The sequence below is a fragment of the Oryctolagus cuniculus genome, chromosome 9 (genome assembly GCF_964237555.1).
Source record: "Oryctolagus cuniculus chromosome 9, mOryCun1.1, whole genome shotgun sequence".
In the NCBI taxonomy this organism is placed as follows: domain Eukaryota; kingdom Metazoa; phylum Chordata; class Mammalia; order Lagomorpha; family Leporidae; genus Oryctolagus; species Oryctolagus cuniculus.
In genome coordinates this window covers 14,054,649-14,068,981 of record NC_091440.1, presented here as the reverse complement: position 1 = coordinate 14,068,981, position 14,333 = coordinate 14,054,649, and the positions used below count along the sequence as shown (strand labels likewise).

General features: G+C 55.1%; 1 protein-coding gene across 5 annotated transcripts in view; it reads right to left on the bottom strand.

Annotated features, from left to right (window-relative positions):
- Positions 1-14,333, bottom strand: part of STK24 (serine/threonine kinase 24) — a 92,799-nt gene that overhangs the window by 21,768 nt on the left and 56,698 nt on the right. For all 5 annotated transcript variants that reach the window (XR_007921145.2, XM_051850520.2, XM_051850521.2 and 2 more), the window contains exon 3: positions 4,162-4,218. Coding sequence is in view for 4 of the 5 variants with exons in the window: in XM_051850520.2 (XP_051706480.1) it covers positions 4,162-4,218 (57 nt within the window). In the remaining variant the exon portion in view is untranslated. The remainder of the gene's footprint in view (positions 1-4,161; positions 4,219-14,333) is intronic.

Here is a 14,333-nt window from a genome sequence, read left to right as displayed (position 1 = left end):
CCTACAGCGCTGGCATCCCATATGTGTGCCAGTTCGTGTCCTGGCTGCTCCTCTTCTGATCCAGCTCTCTGCTAGCTCTAGCCGTTGCGGCCATTTGGGAAATGGACCAGAGGTTGGAATACCTTTCTGTCTCTCCCCTTGTCTGTAAGTATACCTCTCAAACAAGTAAATAAAATCTTAAAAAAAAAAAAAGCCCAGGCCAGTGCTGTGCCGTAGCAGGTAAAACCACCGCCTGCAGTGCTGGCATCCCATATGGGTGCCAGTTTGAGTCCCGGCTGCTCCTCTTCTGATCCTGCTCTCTGCTAATGTGCCTAGGATAGCAGTGGAAGATGGCCCTGCATCCATGTGGGAGACCCTGAAGAAGCCCCTGGCTCCAGGCTTCAGATAGGCCCAGCTCTGGCCAATGCAGCCAACTGGGGAGTGAACCAGCAGATGGAAGACTTCCCTCTCTCTGCCTCTGCCTTTCAAATAAATAAATCTTTAAAAATCAAAAAACAAACCAACAAAAAACCCACAGTCCCTATCAGAGGGCCTGGGTCCAAGTCCCTACTCCTCTCCTGATTCCGGCTTCCTGCTAATGTGTACTCTGGGAAGCAGCGGGTAACGGCTCAAATATCTGCATCCCCGCCATGCACAGAGGAGGCCCAGAATGAGTTCCTGGCTCCTGGCTTCAGTCCCTGGACATAAAGCCATTGTGGGCATTTGGAGAGTGAATCAGTGGATTCTCACTCTCTGCCTCCCAAATAAATACATTTAAAAATTAAATAATGAGGCCGGTGCTGTGGCGCAGCGGGTTAAAGCCCTGGCCTGCAGTGCCAGCATCCTGTACAGGCGCCGGTTCAAGTTCCGGCTGCTCCACTTCTGATCCAGCTCCCTGAGAACAGCCTGGGAAAGCAGCGGAAGATGGCCCAAGTACTTGGGTCCCTGCACTCACGTGGGAGACCTGGAAGAGGATCCTGGCTTCTGACTTTGGATCAGCTCAGCTCTGGCCATTGTGGCCATTTGGGGAATGAACCAGTGGATGAAGACCTCTCTCTCCTCTGTCTCTACTTCTCTCTGTAACTCTTTCAAATAAATAAAATAAATCTTTAAAAAAAATCAAACAAACAAGTTGGAAAGTAGGGGGCGGACAGCTCAGGGGCCAAGGCTGGTCACAGGCTCCGCAGTGGGCGTGCGAGGGCCAGTCTAGTTCTACCTGTGGGCTGGCACAGCTGACCCTGGCTGCTGCTGCTCCCTCACTGGTGACGTCAGAGGACCAGGCAGTCAAAGCAGACGCTCGTTTCTTGTCGCAAGGACGGTTTCTGCCCAAGGTGGCTGGTGGTTTGCCGGGACGCCCAGGCCATATGCTAGTACACGGTGAATTCTGCACTTCCTTTTGTAACGTCGAAAACTTTACAGACTTTACTCCCAAGCTCCTAAGAAAGCAACCACTAACGGCGTTCAGCGACAAGAAATGCTGTTCTGAAGGACTCCACGTCAAAAGAACAGCCCTGCCCCAGATGAAGTTCACTGAAGACACTGTAAATCCCATCTCGCCCAGCGCAGCCTGTTCCATATCCCTGCAGTACTTCCGGGGGGGGGGGGGGGGGGGGGGGACTGAAAAGCTTTTGCCTGCAGCGTGTGCTCATACATTTACGGAGAGGAATCAGGGCATGACATACGATTTATCCAGCTATTTTGTTTTCCCCAGGTTAATGCATATTTTACACCGCATTACTTTTTTCTTAAAATCTTCCTTAACAGCATTTAAATCCAGTTTCTGTGGCTTATGACAGTGTGCAATTTCCTAAATTGGGTACATGAACTTCCCAGAAGCACATGCAGTGTGAGAAGGCTACCTTCCCAGCCCACCCGTTACTGCAGGCTGAGTGCCCTTTACCCAAAATCTTTGGGACAAGCAGGGTTTCAGATTTTGAAACTTTTCAAAATTGGGAATATTTGCATATTTCTCTTGGGTATAGGCCCCAGGTTTAAATATGAGACCCATTTCTGCTTCATTTACACCTTCTACACGTAAGCTGAAGGTAACACTATTTCTAATACTCTTGTGCCTCTGACAGTGACCCAGCACGTGAGGCCAAGTGTGGGGTCTCTCCTGATGACACTTAAACAACTCCAACTTCGGAGCACTGTGCATTTCAGAACTTCAGACTAGGATACTCAGCCTGGATTGCGGTGAGGAACAGAGCTCTCCCATAGAGAGTAACACCTGTGTGGCCCATAACTACTGAAACCATGCTGCCTTCTGCCCAGTCTTCCAACAACTTTCCATCACGCAAGACGGAAACACTACAATGATAGATTAAGGCTGCCTTGGGAGTCACTGCTCACCGAACAGCCGAGTTTGTATAGGAAGGGCCGTTGAAGACAGCCGACTACCTGGAGTCACGCACAGCCACAGCAGGGAAAGATGTCAGCGGCTAACCAGCCATGTCAGTTTTTTAAGAGAAATCCTGTGTTCCCAGCATGACAGGATATGCCCCCTCACTGGCATGCATCCCATCCAAGCTTCATTCAAAGTTACATTTTACACAGTCAGCAAGTAACATCCACTGCTCTTAAGACACTCTCCACCCCTGTGTGATGCCCTGTGTTGTGTCCTGTGTGCACTGCCCGTGTGTGCCATCTGAGTGTGTGCTGTGTGCACTGCCCTGTGTGTGCCATCTGAGTGTGTGCTGTGTGCACTGGCCCATGTGTCCCATCTGAGTGTGTCCTGTGTGCACTGCCCCGTGTGTGCCATCTGAGTGTGTCCTGTGTGTACTGCCCCGTGTGTGCCATCTTGTTTGTGTCCTGTGTGCACTGCCCCGTGTGTGCCATCTTGTTTGTGTGCTGTGTGCACTGGCCCGTGTGTGCCATCTGAGTGTGTGCTGTGTGCACTGCCCTGTGTGTGCCATCTGAGTGTGTGCTGTGTGCACTGGCCCGTGTGTGCCATCTGAGTGTGTGCTGTGTGAACTGCCCCATGTGTGCCATCTGTGTGCTGTGTGCCCTGCCCCATGTGTGCCATCTGAGTGTGTCCTGTGTGCACTGCCCCGTGTGTGCCATCTGAGTGTGTCCTGTGTGCACTGGCCCGTGTGTGCCATCTGAGTGTGTGCTGTGTGTACTGTCCCGTGTGTGCCATCTGAGTGTGTGCTGTGTGCACTGGCCCGTGTGTGCCATCTGAGTGTGCCCTGTGTGCACTGGCCCGTGTGTGCCATCTGAGTGTGCCCTGTGTGCACTGGCCCGTGTGTGCCATCTGAGTGTGCCCTGTGTGCACTGCCCCGTGTGTGCCATCTGAGTGTGCCCTGTGTGCACTGCCCTGTGTGTGCCATCTGAGTGTGTACTGTGCGCACTGTGCACCATCTTGTGTGTGTGCTGTGTGCTCTTCCCTGGGTGCGTGCCCAGCCCCACGTGGGCACTGGCGTCTGGTGCCCTTGGTGCACCGTCACGTGGGCAAGCAGTGAAAGCGGTGCATGTGCACTCCTTGGCCTGACCCCTGTCCACTACCAGGTGCCCTGCCTCAGTAATCACACCATGTCTCCTCCTCCTGGGATGAACAAAGGACACTCTTCTTAAGCAAGTTACCACACGACCATCTGAAACAAGGATGTTGACAGCTTCACAAAGCTAACAAACCACTTTCAGAAAAATGGCAGCCCAGGTGAGCTGGGCTTCTGGCACAGGGGTAGGAGGCCACTAGGGACAGCCAAGCCCCTAGCGCAGTCTCTGGGTTTGAGGCTCAGCTCCACTTTCCAGCTGGTAACGGCTCAAGGACTCGGGTCCCTGCCACCCCCAGGGGAGACCTGGAAGGAGTTCCAGGCTCCTGGCTTCATCCTGGCCCAGCTCCAGCTATTGCAGGTATTTGGGGAGTGAGTCAGTGTGATGGAAGGTCTCTCTCTCTCTCTCTCTCTCACACACACTTTAAGACAAAAAATAAAACTTTCAACAACAAAAAAACTAATTCCAGACAAAGGTCTTTATTTCTATTAAAGAATTCATTGGTTTCCAGGAAACAAAAAAACTGGCTTCCAAAGTAAATTGCTAATTTTCAGTAATATGCAAGTAAAAATAAAAACGAAATAGCTTGGCTCCTTTTTCACACAGCTTAAATGACGGAAACAAAGGGATCTGTGCAGGAAGACCTTGAACCCAAGCCTGACACCACGCACACAGCACAGCACTCACCAGATCCAGGGCAGAGCCTCCACCGAGATACTCCATGATTATCCAAAGCTTGGTGTCCTACAGAAACACAACGAGAAAGCAGGGAATTATTCCAAAAACAAATAAAACCAGGAGTAATTACCTTAAATAAGCAAGGGGTATTTCTCGCTATTACTTTGGAAGTAGAAACTTTTATTTGTTTGTTTTTTAAATATTTATTTATTCATTTGAAAGAGTTACAGAGAGAGGAGAGGTAGAGAGAGAGAGAGAGAGAGAGAGAGAGAGAGAGAGAGAGGTCTCCCATCCATGGTTCACTCCCAAACTGGCTGCAACAGCCAGAGCTGTGCCGATCCGAAGCCAGGAGCTTCCTCCTGGTCTCCCACGCGGGTGCAGGGGCCCAAGGACTTGGGCCATCTTCCACTGCTATCCCGGGCCACAGCAGAGAGCTGGATCAGAAGAGGAGCAGCTGGGACTAGAACCAGTGCCCATATGGGATGTGGCGCTTCAGGCCAGGGCATTAACCCGCTGAGCCACAGTGCCGGCCCCGGGAGTAGAAACTTTGTAAATGCGTGTCAACAAGGACATCTGGCTGAAGGTCCGGGCACGTGTTCCACGCTACAGACCCAGAAGCTCAAGGAGGAACAGGCACAGAAGGCCTCCAGAGCCCCGAGCCAGGGCAGCCACCACCGCTCAGACAGGAGCACGGACAGCGCCCTCCCTCCCGGCCAGAAGTCAGCGTGTGAGGCGGGCAAATGCTCTGCGGCAGGGGAGGGCTACCACGGCTTCCTGCCCGCCCTCGGCGGGGGGTGGCACCCACCTCAGCTTCCCGCCCACCCTCGGCAGGGGGCGCCCACTTCAGCTTCCCACCCGTCCTTGGCAGGGGGCGCCCACCCCAGCTTCCCACCCATCCTCCTTTCACAGAAAGGCAGCCGGTGCCCAGTCGCCCAGAGCTGCCGCACTCGCTCTAAGCTGCTGCGGCAGGTCCTGGCCCCACGGCAGTGCCTTCTCCTGTGTCCAGTCATCTTTCTGAGACGCACCCATCTGTCCTTGGGACCTCCAGAGCTCTCTGTTCAAAACACAAGGCCTGAAGCCCCATGCCTTGAGAACAGACGAGCCAGCCCACACCGCCACCGCCTTTCTCAAGGAAAGGGCCTTGAGGGAGGGCCTGGACCGTGTGGGCCTGGAGCTGAGCCCTGGGAACTACCTCCTCCTCTCTCAGCTTCAGACTGAGGCTGACCTGAGAGTCTGGCCTGCGGTCAGGCACCAGCAAGACAGCTGGTTGCATCCAGACCCAGCCATGGGGCACAGCTGGGCCTGCGTGTCTACAGGTTCCAAATGGGCTGGATCAGCCAAGGCAGGAAACACGGCATCTGAGCTGAACGCATACAGACCTCCACTCTTGGTTATTCCCTGAACGGCACAGTGCGGCAGCCACTTACATAGCATCTACGTAATATTAGGTATTTGAAAGTTATCTAGAGATGGGCTGCAGTACATGGAGGGTGGGCACTTGGCACAACAGGTAAGACACCTGTTGGGATGCCTGCACCCTACATGGGCGTGCCTGGGTTTGAATCTGAGCTCTGCTTCTGAATCCCCGGGCGGCAGCAGGTACTGCTTCAAGTGCGTGGTCCCTGCCACCTGGAAGGCAGACCCAGAGGTCCCGGCTCCCTTCTCTGGCCTGGCCCAGTCCTGGCTGTTGCAGGAATCTGGAGAGTGAACCAGCAAATGCAAGATCTCTTTCCCTCCTTTGCCTTTCAAATGAAGAGCTGCAATGAACTGACAATTCAATGTTAAAAACAACTTTTAATCCAAGTGCATGGATGAGCAGGCTCTATGCAAACAATACACCATTTTCTTTTCCTTTTTTTTTTTGGACAGGCAGAGTAGACAGTGAGAGAGACAGAGAGAAAGGTCTTCCTTTGCCGTTGGTTCACCCTCCAATGGCCGCCGCGGCCGGCACACTGCCCAGATCCAAAGCCAGGAGCCAGGTGTTTCTCCTGGTCTCCCATGGGGTGCAGGGCCCAAGCACTTGGGCCATCCTCCACTGCACTCCCTGGCCACAGCAGAGAGCTGGCCTGGAAGAGGGGCAACCGGGACAGAATCCGGCGCCCCGACCGGGACTAGAACCCGGTGTGCCGGCGCCGCAGGCAGAGGATTAGCCCATTGAGCCACAGCGCCAGCCTGCACTACACCATTTTCTACAGGCCCTGCACATCTGCTGATCAGAGCACTTGGGGGGACCTCGGGGCCAGTGCCCTGCGGTGACTGAGGGACCCCGGCACTCGCATCAGCGTCTGCACTCAGCACTTTTGCAGGAAGCCCTCGCTGTGGCTCTCTGTCCGGGCAGCACACCGGGGAGGGGGCTTCGGAGCCCCCTCGCAGCTCGCACCACGCTGATGCTCGCCCGCCTCGCTCTTCTGCAGCGGCCCCACCTCCAGCCCTTCCAGTCAGGAAGGCGCTGCACCGCCGGCCCTCCCCACGCCTGAGCAGGCTCCCGGTGAGCACCTACTGGGCTGGCTTTCTCTCGGGTCTATTTCTCTGTATGTCCCCCACACAGCAAGCCAGAGTGCCGGGGAGGGCGCCCTGCACGCCGTGGCTCAGGAAACGCTCACCATGGCCCTCGGTCACCACCACGGGCACCCGTGCTGCTGGCACTTCCCCCTGAGGAGCAGCTGCTGCCCCAGCGGGGCGTGCACAGCAAATTCCTCTCGAGCTTAACCTGATTCCAAGTCTACATAAACAGCCAGAGGTTAATGTATGCAGATTCCATTCGGAAGCTTCTGCAGTGACTTCACTGGCCTGTCTGAGGTCTGCCTCATCAACACACACACAGCACTCAGCAACCCTCCCCTCACTGCACCTGCTGCCTGGAAAAGGCTCAGCTTGGGCCGGTGTCAGATTTCAAACCAGCTGCTCCCAGAGAGAGAGAGAATTCCTCAGCTCTGAAGCTTCCCACAAGTACACGTGGGAGAGGGAGTCACGCCTCGGCAGTCCTGCTCCTGGCATCGCACAAGCAACCTGAGGCCAGAAATCCGTGATTCCAGGGAAAGCCAGGTCTTTCTGGATGACACGCGGGATCTCCACTGCTGTGCTCTAAGGAGACCTGGACCCCTTCTACCGTTACTCCCCCTAACTTCAGGGCAGCCGTTTGACACCGCTCCCACCCCTCCGCCGCCAGCATGCTAGGTAGGCTCTGGGAGCCTCTCCGCTCTGCAGCCAATTGCAGGACACGACACCTGGACAGCAACCTCCTGCTGGCAGGGCACCGTCACCAGGCTGCTCCTTGAAACAGCAAGAGCCAGGCGACCACACACACCAGTGTCTGCCAGCCACCCAGACAATTCGCACACTCTTCACGAGTCTACGCAGCAGGGCAGGCAACCACCTGCCTACCCGCCTTCAGCAGTGCTAGGTTTGCCTGTCAAGGGAGCCCTCCCAGGACGCGCTGCCTTGCTCTCCTGTGTCTTCCCGAGACCTGCGGGGCACAGGAGCAACCAGACCACTGGACGTCTCCAGCTGGGTGGCTCCAAGGCCAGAGCTGCCCCTTTCTGTCCAGTTCCCTCCCGGGGTAGGGTGAGGGTGCCAACTAAACATGAAGTCTGCTGAATTCAAGGACTGAGCAGGACGCCTGATGTCCTCATTGAGGCCACTGCTTCCTAGACACCTTGGCTAGGTCCTAGGACCAATACACTGGCATGTCCTTGTCCCCACTCCCTCTGCTGTCAACGTCCAGGCATCGGACACTGCACTGAAAGCACGTGGAGCTTGCCTGGCAACCTCCCTTTCCAGTTGCTCAGTCACCCTGGGAAGACAGATGAAGCCGGGTGAGCCCGGGCAGCGCCTCTGCTGCCACCTGCGGTCGGCCCTTGGCTCTCTCCCCAATCCCCAGCACTCCAAGGCATAGCTCGCAGCTGCCATGGAGGGAGAGCTGGGGTGGACAGTGGCTGCAGGAAACAGCAGGGCAAGGCTGATCCCACAGCCAAGGGTAAGCATCAAAGACAACCTTAGGCAGCAGAAGTCCAGGAGTAACACAGCAAAGCGCCTGCCTGCAGGCCCAGACGTCTGCCCTCCGTCTTCCTGCACACTGCCACCCACCCTCCACCAGCTCCGCTGGGAATCAGTCAGATGCCTTCTCCTCTCAGCTCCAGATTCTCTGCTGCTTTTTTCTTTTAAAGATTGACTGACTGATTTGAAAGTCAAAGTTAGAAAGAGAAGGAGCAACAGAGGTATCTTGCTTCCACTGGTTCACGCAGCCACAACGGCCGGGGCTGGGCCAGGCAGAATCTGAAAGTGAAGTTCGGCCCGCATCTGCACCACACTCAGAGGCCCCAGGTCCCATAACTGGCACAAACGCTGAGGTGGAGATGACAGAACAACAGCAGAGGTTTGATCAGAACAACCCGGGGGTCCCAGGCTTCCCTGAGTTCTTGGGTTGCTTTTGTTTTGTGTTTCAAGGGCCTGCCTGCTCAGCTGATGTGCGAGACACCGGGGGCTGCAGCCTGCCCGGCCCTCACCAGCTGCACAGGCTCCCCTGGAGGAGTCCACGGCACTCCAGCCTCAACGGCATCACCTCATGACAGCAAACAGAAGCAGGTCGGGGGCCCAAGTAGTGCCCATGCACTGAAGGCCAGGCCCACAAGGGGCCTGTGACCCTGGGAGACGCGCAGCCCCCGCCCCCCACTTCCTCTGTACTCAAGGCGCAGAATACCGGCCCTGCCGGCCCAGAGTTTACTTGTTCATCCCTCTAAGTGATTCGCCCAGGACACAGAGCGCAGCGTCCTGAAGGGAAAATGAAAAGGATTAGGCCCAGGCTCTATGGATAATGGAAAAGTGGGAAAAGACAGACACTCAGCCAGCCGGCAGACACCCCAGAAGAGACTTGGCACGCTGGGGTTTCCACTGCAGCTCCAGCAGGGAACGCCTGAGCCGCCCCTGAAGGGCAGCGGCTGGGCCGGCCGGGGAAGGGATGGGAGGGAGGAGAAGGGATGGTCCGGGAAGTAAGTGACCCCGTTCAGCTGATGTGGCACAGCGTGAGAGGGCGACATCCTTGGGGTGCCAGCTGGCGGAGTGCCAAGTCAACTTAACAAGCCACAGGGAAGCAACAAAACTCCTGCTGTTACAGCTACAGCGCATGTGACAGAATGAATGCAGAGAGAAAGAAAGAGGAGGAGCATGGCATCAGCAGAGTGGGGGAAGTGCACGCGGCGCCACTTGGGACATCAGCATCCCGGGTCAGAGTGCTGGCGCCATCCCCAATCCCAGGTTCCTGCTAGTGTGCACCCTGGGAGGCAGCAGGCCGTGGCCCAAGTACCTGGGCCCCTGCCATGCACTTGGGAAATCCAGACGGAGTTCCCAGCTACTGGCCCAGCCCCAGCTATCGTAGGAGTCTGGAGAATGAACCAGTATGTGGAAAAGCTCTCCTCTCCCATCTCTCAGCCTTTCAAATAAAATGAAATGAAATTGAAAAAAAGAAAGAAAACCACAGCAGCTGAGGGCAGGACCAGAGACATCCTACAAGTGACACTGCCGGGCATTCACCATGGCTGGATGGGTACCCAAGTCAGAACCAAAGGTGCTGAGTATCCGAGTCCAAGATACTAACGGCCTGTGAAGACCCCACGTGGACAGCTGAGGCAGTGTGCAGAAGGTTGTTTTCCTAAACCACCAAAGTTCGGGTGTTCAACAATTAACAGCACAACTAACCAGGTTCCAACAGGTCCGATCCCACATTCAACAGAGGAGGGTGTTCACAGCACTCTGTACTGTGTACTGACTCTACAGTACACGACAGTGAGCACTTTATGAACCTGTCTACACACGGCAGTTAGCTGCAAAACGGCCATCTGGTCTTGGCTTGAAAAACACGGTGCTGCAGATTTCAGTGGAAATCCTTAGCAGCCCACGTCTTCTGTGTGGCGGCTATCTCGTTTTCACCTTCCAGTGCTATGTCACGAGGTTTCTGGTGCTCTCCAGATCGTCCATGTGGCCACTCACATCGCCGACTCCCCTGATGACCTGGTCAGACCTGGTCTAAGGTCTACCTTGCATCTGCTGCAGAAACGTCTGCCCCACCCAGGAGGGATCCTGCCCGGTCATGGGTCAGTCTCGGCCATTTCCCTGGATCCAGCTCGGCAGCACCGGCTCAGCCAACACCACACACTGGGTGACCTTGCTGGGACATTCGGGCAGGTGCACCGGGGCGGGGGGGGGAGGGGCGGGCGGGCGGGGGGAAGCTGGGAACGTGGCTTCGGAAGGTCAGCAGACAGGCTGGCCCCAGAGGAGGCCGTCAGCAGCACCACGGAAACGAGTGCACGGGTCCCACTCAGAACCCCACAGGAGCTCCCACAGACACAGGAGACAGCCTTCCCAGAGCTCCCCGTCTCTGACCCGGGAGGAACGTCCTACCACAAATCCCTCCTCCAGGGAATCCCCAGCCCAGACGACCACGGAACGACCGGCACTCCTGTGCCCACGGAACGACCGGCGCTCCTGTGCCCACAAACTTCCTCACAGGCTCCCAAAGAATTCCTCAAGAAGTCTCTGTTCCTAACAGCCTTTTCCTGTCCCGCCTTCCCCACAATAAGCCACCTCTGTGCTGGCGCCCCCTGCGTCTTCACCAGTTCAGTGTGCAGGCTCCGAGGCCCTGAGCCCCGGAAGGCAAAGGCGCTCCCCTGTTCCCGTGACAAGTGCTACACTCAGGCCGACTGTCAGGCGGAAGGGCTCTAGGGCTTAGTGCTCTTCAGGTAACAGGACGACTCAGTCATCACAACAGAACACAATCTCCAGCTGCAAACTGCACCACACAGTGCAGGGGCAGGGCGGTGGAGGGTAGGCCACGCCCACGGGGGGTAACCTCAGCGTTCAGACTGCCACACAGGCAACCTGGCAGCCGCGCTCTGGACCCAGCAACCCAGCGGGGCGGCATCCAGAGAGAGCTGGGCATGCCGGGGTCAAGCATGTGGAAGGCAGACTCGCTCTCAGGGCAGTGCTTGACCACGCCCAACTGGGCATCCACAGCCACGTGGCTCACCCACGCCAGCTGGGGAGAGGACGCACACTGACAAACAGAAGCCTGGAACTGTGCAGCACGGCCCAGCTGTCGGGCCGTCTCAAGACTCAGGATGCACAACGAGGAAGGCTCCTTTGGGGAGAACACAAGGGAGCAATCGGGAGGCAGCTGCAGCACACACAGCCTGGGCCAGCAACAGGAGCCACAGGTTGTTCAGTACCTGCTGGACGTCAGGCGAGGGGACTCCAGGCCTTGTGGCCATCATCTCCTGTCCTCACGACTCCCAAGGCTGCAGGTGTAGCTGGCTCCTGCAGGTGCACGCCCACCCAGTGGATTCTGGGGCCGTTCCCCACAGCCTCCTGTCTCCCATCCCTTGCCCACTCTTTACAGCAGGAGGCTTCTTCACTCACGGAGGAGCGTATCAGTTCTGATCAGGAACGGGAGAGGGAAGGACCCCAGGGTCCCTTCTCCCAGGGAGCCTGAAAGGCTGTCAGAGGTGTTCCAACCTAGGACAGTTGCCTTGTGCTGGAGTAAACATGAAATGGGAGAGGGGCCACTGTAACACAAAGATCTGCTAAGGATAAGTAACCTGAACTAGCACAAGAAGCACAAAGAGCAAGTTACCGGATAGAATCCTTAGCTCAAAGCAAAAAAAAATCGAATCTATCATAACACATTAGCCAAAAATGATGCTGGAAACACTACATATACCAAAAACTATACAACACAGTCAAAACTGAGGCAAGCAGGGGCCGGTGTTGTGGCACAGTGGGTAAAGCCACTGTCTGCTATGCCAGCATCCTATATGGACACCAGCGTTGCTTCACTTCCGACCCAGCTCCCTGCTAATAGGCCTGGGAAAAGCAGCAGATGACCCAAGTGCTTGGGCCCCTGACCCACATGGGACCCACATAGAAGATGCTCCTGGTTCCTGGCTTCTGGCTTCGGCCTGGCCTAGCCCTGTCTGTTGCAGCCATCTGGAGAAGGACCTAGCTGACAAAAGATCTCCTTCTCCCTCTTCCTCTGTAACTCTTTCAAATAAATAAATACTCAAAAACAATTTATGTAAGGAAAGCACATCATTATATATTATCAATCTAAGAGAAAATAAGTATTCACTTGAAACATTTCTACAATAAGAAAAGGAGAAGCGGCAGGTGTTGGGGTGCTGCCTGCGACGCAAGCATCCCATACGGGCCCGCGTTCAAGTCCCAGCTGCTCCACTCCCAAACCAGCTCTTTGCTAGGGCCTGGGAAAGCAACAGAAGATGGCCCAAGTCCTTGGGCCCCTGCACCCATGTGGGAGACCCAGAAGAAGCTCCTGGCTCCTGGCTTTGGATCGGCCCAGCTCCAGCCATTTGGGGAGTGAAACAGCAGATGGAAGACCAACCTTTCTGTCTCTACTTTCAAATAATTTTTTTTTAAAAATCCCCCCTAAAAATATCAGAGTCAATCATTTTAAAATAGATAACCTTCAATTACTGTAATCAAGAAAAAAAAGCACACTCAATCGCAAAGATAGCCATGAAAAGAGACAATCATTACAGACTGAAAATTTTTCAAATGCCAATAAAATGCAACATAAAATTTTATGAGAGTGAATTTGAAAATCCAGGATGAAAGAAATAATTTCTCAAAAATCGAAGAATTAAGTTTCGCCAGGAGAGAAGAGGGGCGGGGCCATTCACTTCCTCTAAAATTTGTGCAAACAAGGGACAGAAGGCCGCTCCTCACGGAGGCTGCCTGAGCAGCCCCTGCCTCACTGAACTGGTCATTCCAGCAGCCAGAGGCACAGCGCTTTCTGAGCCTGACAGCAAAACCGGGGGTGGGGGTGGGAGGGGAACGGGCAGAGGGCCCAAGAGGGGGCGTCGCTGCGCATGCTGGGGGCAGCACCTCCTCCAGCAAGAGGCACTGGCCCAAAAAGGTTCTAGTGGAGGGGAAAAAAAGTGTTTTGGAAATGAACACTGTAGCCATGAGGGTCTCTGTGCATCTAAATCCTTCCACCTCCTTGTTGCTAACACCACTTGCCCATGCCAGCAATGCTCAGGATTTGCGTGGAGGCATAGGGGAAGGACAACCCACGGAGGGAGGGAACTGGAGGAGCTCCCTGCCCTTGGCTTGCAGCCTGGGGCGGGGGGACCACAGCTCAGCAAACCCCAGCATCAGCTCAGACCAGGGTAACCTAAACACATGAATGAAGCTCGTTCCAGCTTCGGGAAAGCAGGATAAACCAGCACCCACCACGTGCACGAGACCACTCAAGTTCCCAGTGCGATTTCCATTTTTAACAGGAATTTTCAGTGCCCCATGTGCTTGTCTGAAGTCTGCTCTAAGCAGCCCAGAGACTCAGTTATTGCTTTAAAATGCGTACATGCTAAGATGAACCTCCCACCCAAGATGGAAGAAACACTCAAAAGGCTTATATGCACACATACACATGGAGGCCTATGCTAGGGACGCTGGGTCCCACACAGGACCAGGGACAGCCACAGCCTCCCTCACAGTTTGGGGCGTGACCCAGAGGATGAAGATCTCTTTCTCTCTGTTTCCCCCTCTCTCTGCATTGTGCTTCCTTTCAAACAAATAAAATACATCTTAAACGTTAAAAAAAAAAAAAAAAGATGAACTCTCATCTTTCTAAGGAGGACCTCAACTTACTGAGCATCTGAGGGACCCGCACACCCCACTCCACCCGGCCCCTCCACACACTGGAAAGGGCCCCGGGCAACCTCGAGGTGCTCTCCTAGGGTTGATGCCATGGGCCCGCGCCTTCGGCAGGGGCTGTCTCTCACCGCGAGTGAGTGCGTGTGCACTTAAGGCCTCCTGGAAGAGTACCAGGTGCACTTTGCCACCCCTCACACCTGACACAGCACATTAGCCAATCTGGGGAGGGGAGGTTTCTGTGTGTAAACTCTGGCAGCCACTAAGAGGAATAGAAACACAGTACTTAAAGATGCCTGCAAGACCACCAGAGAATACGGTCACAGATAACCTGGATTGGAGGGCAAAGAAAGAAGTAACAGAGAAGCACGAAAAACGTGCCCCAAGAGGTAAGCAGAGATGGTCCTCCCCCTAACAACACGCCCAACACACAAGGACCATGGCCAGCGCCATGACTCTCTGCGAAGCTGGCAGCCTGTTACTCTAATAATCACAAGGCTATTACGCTGCTGGGTGAAAAC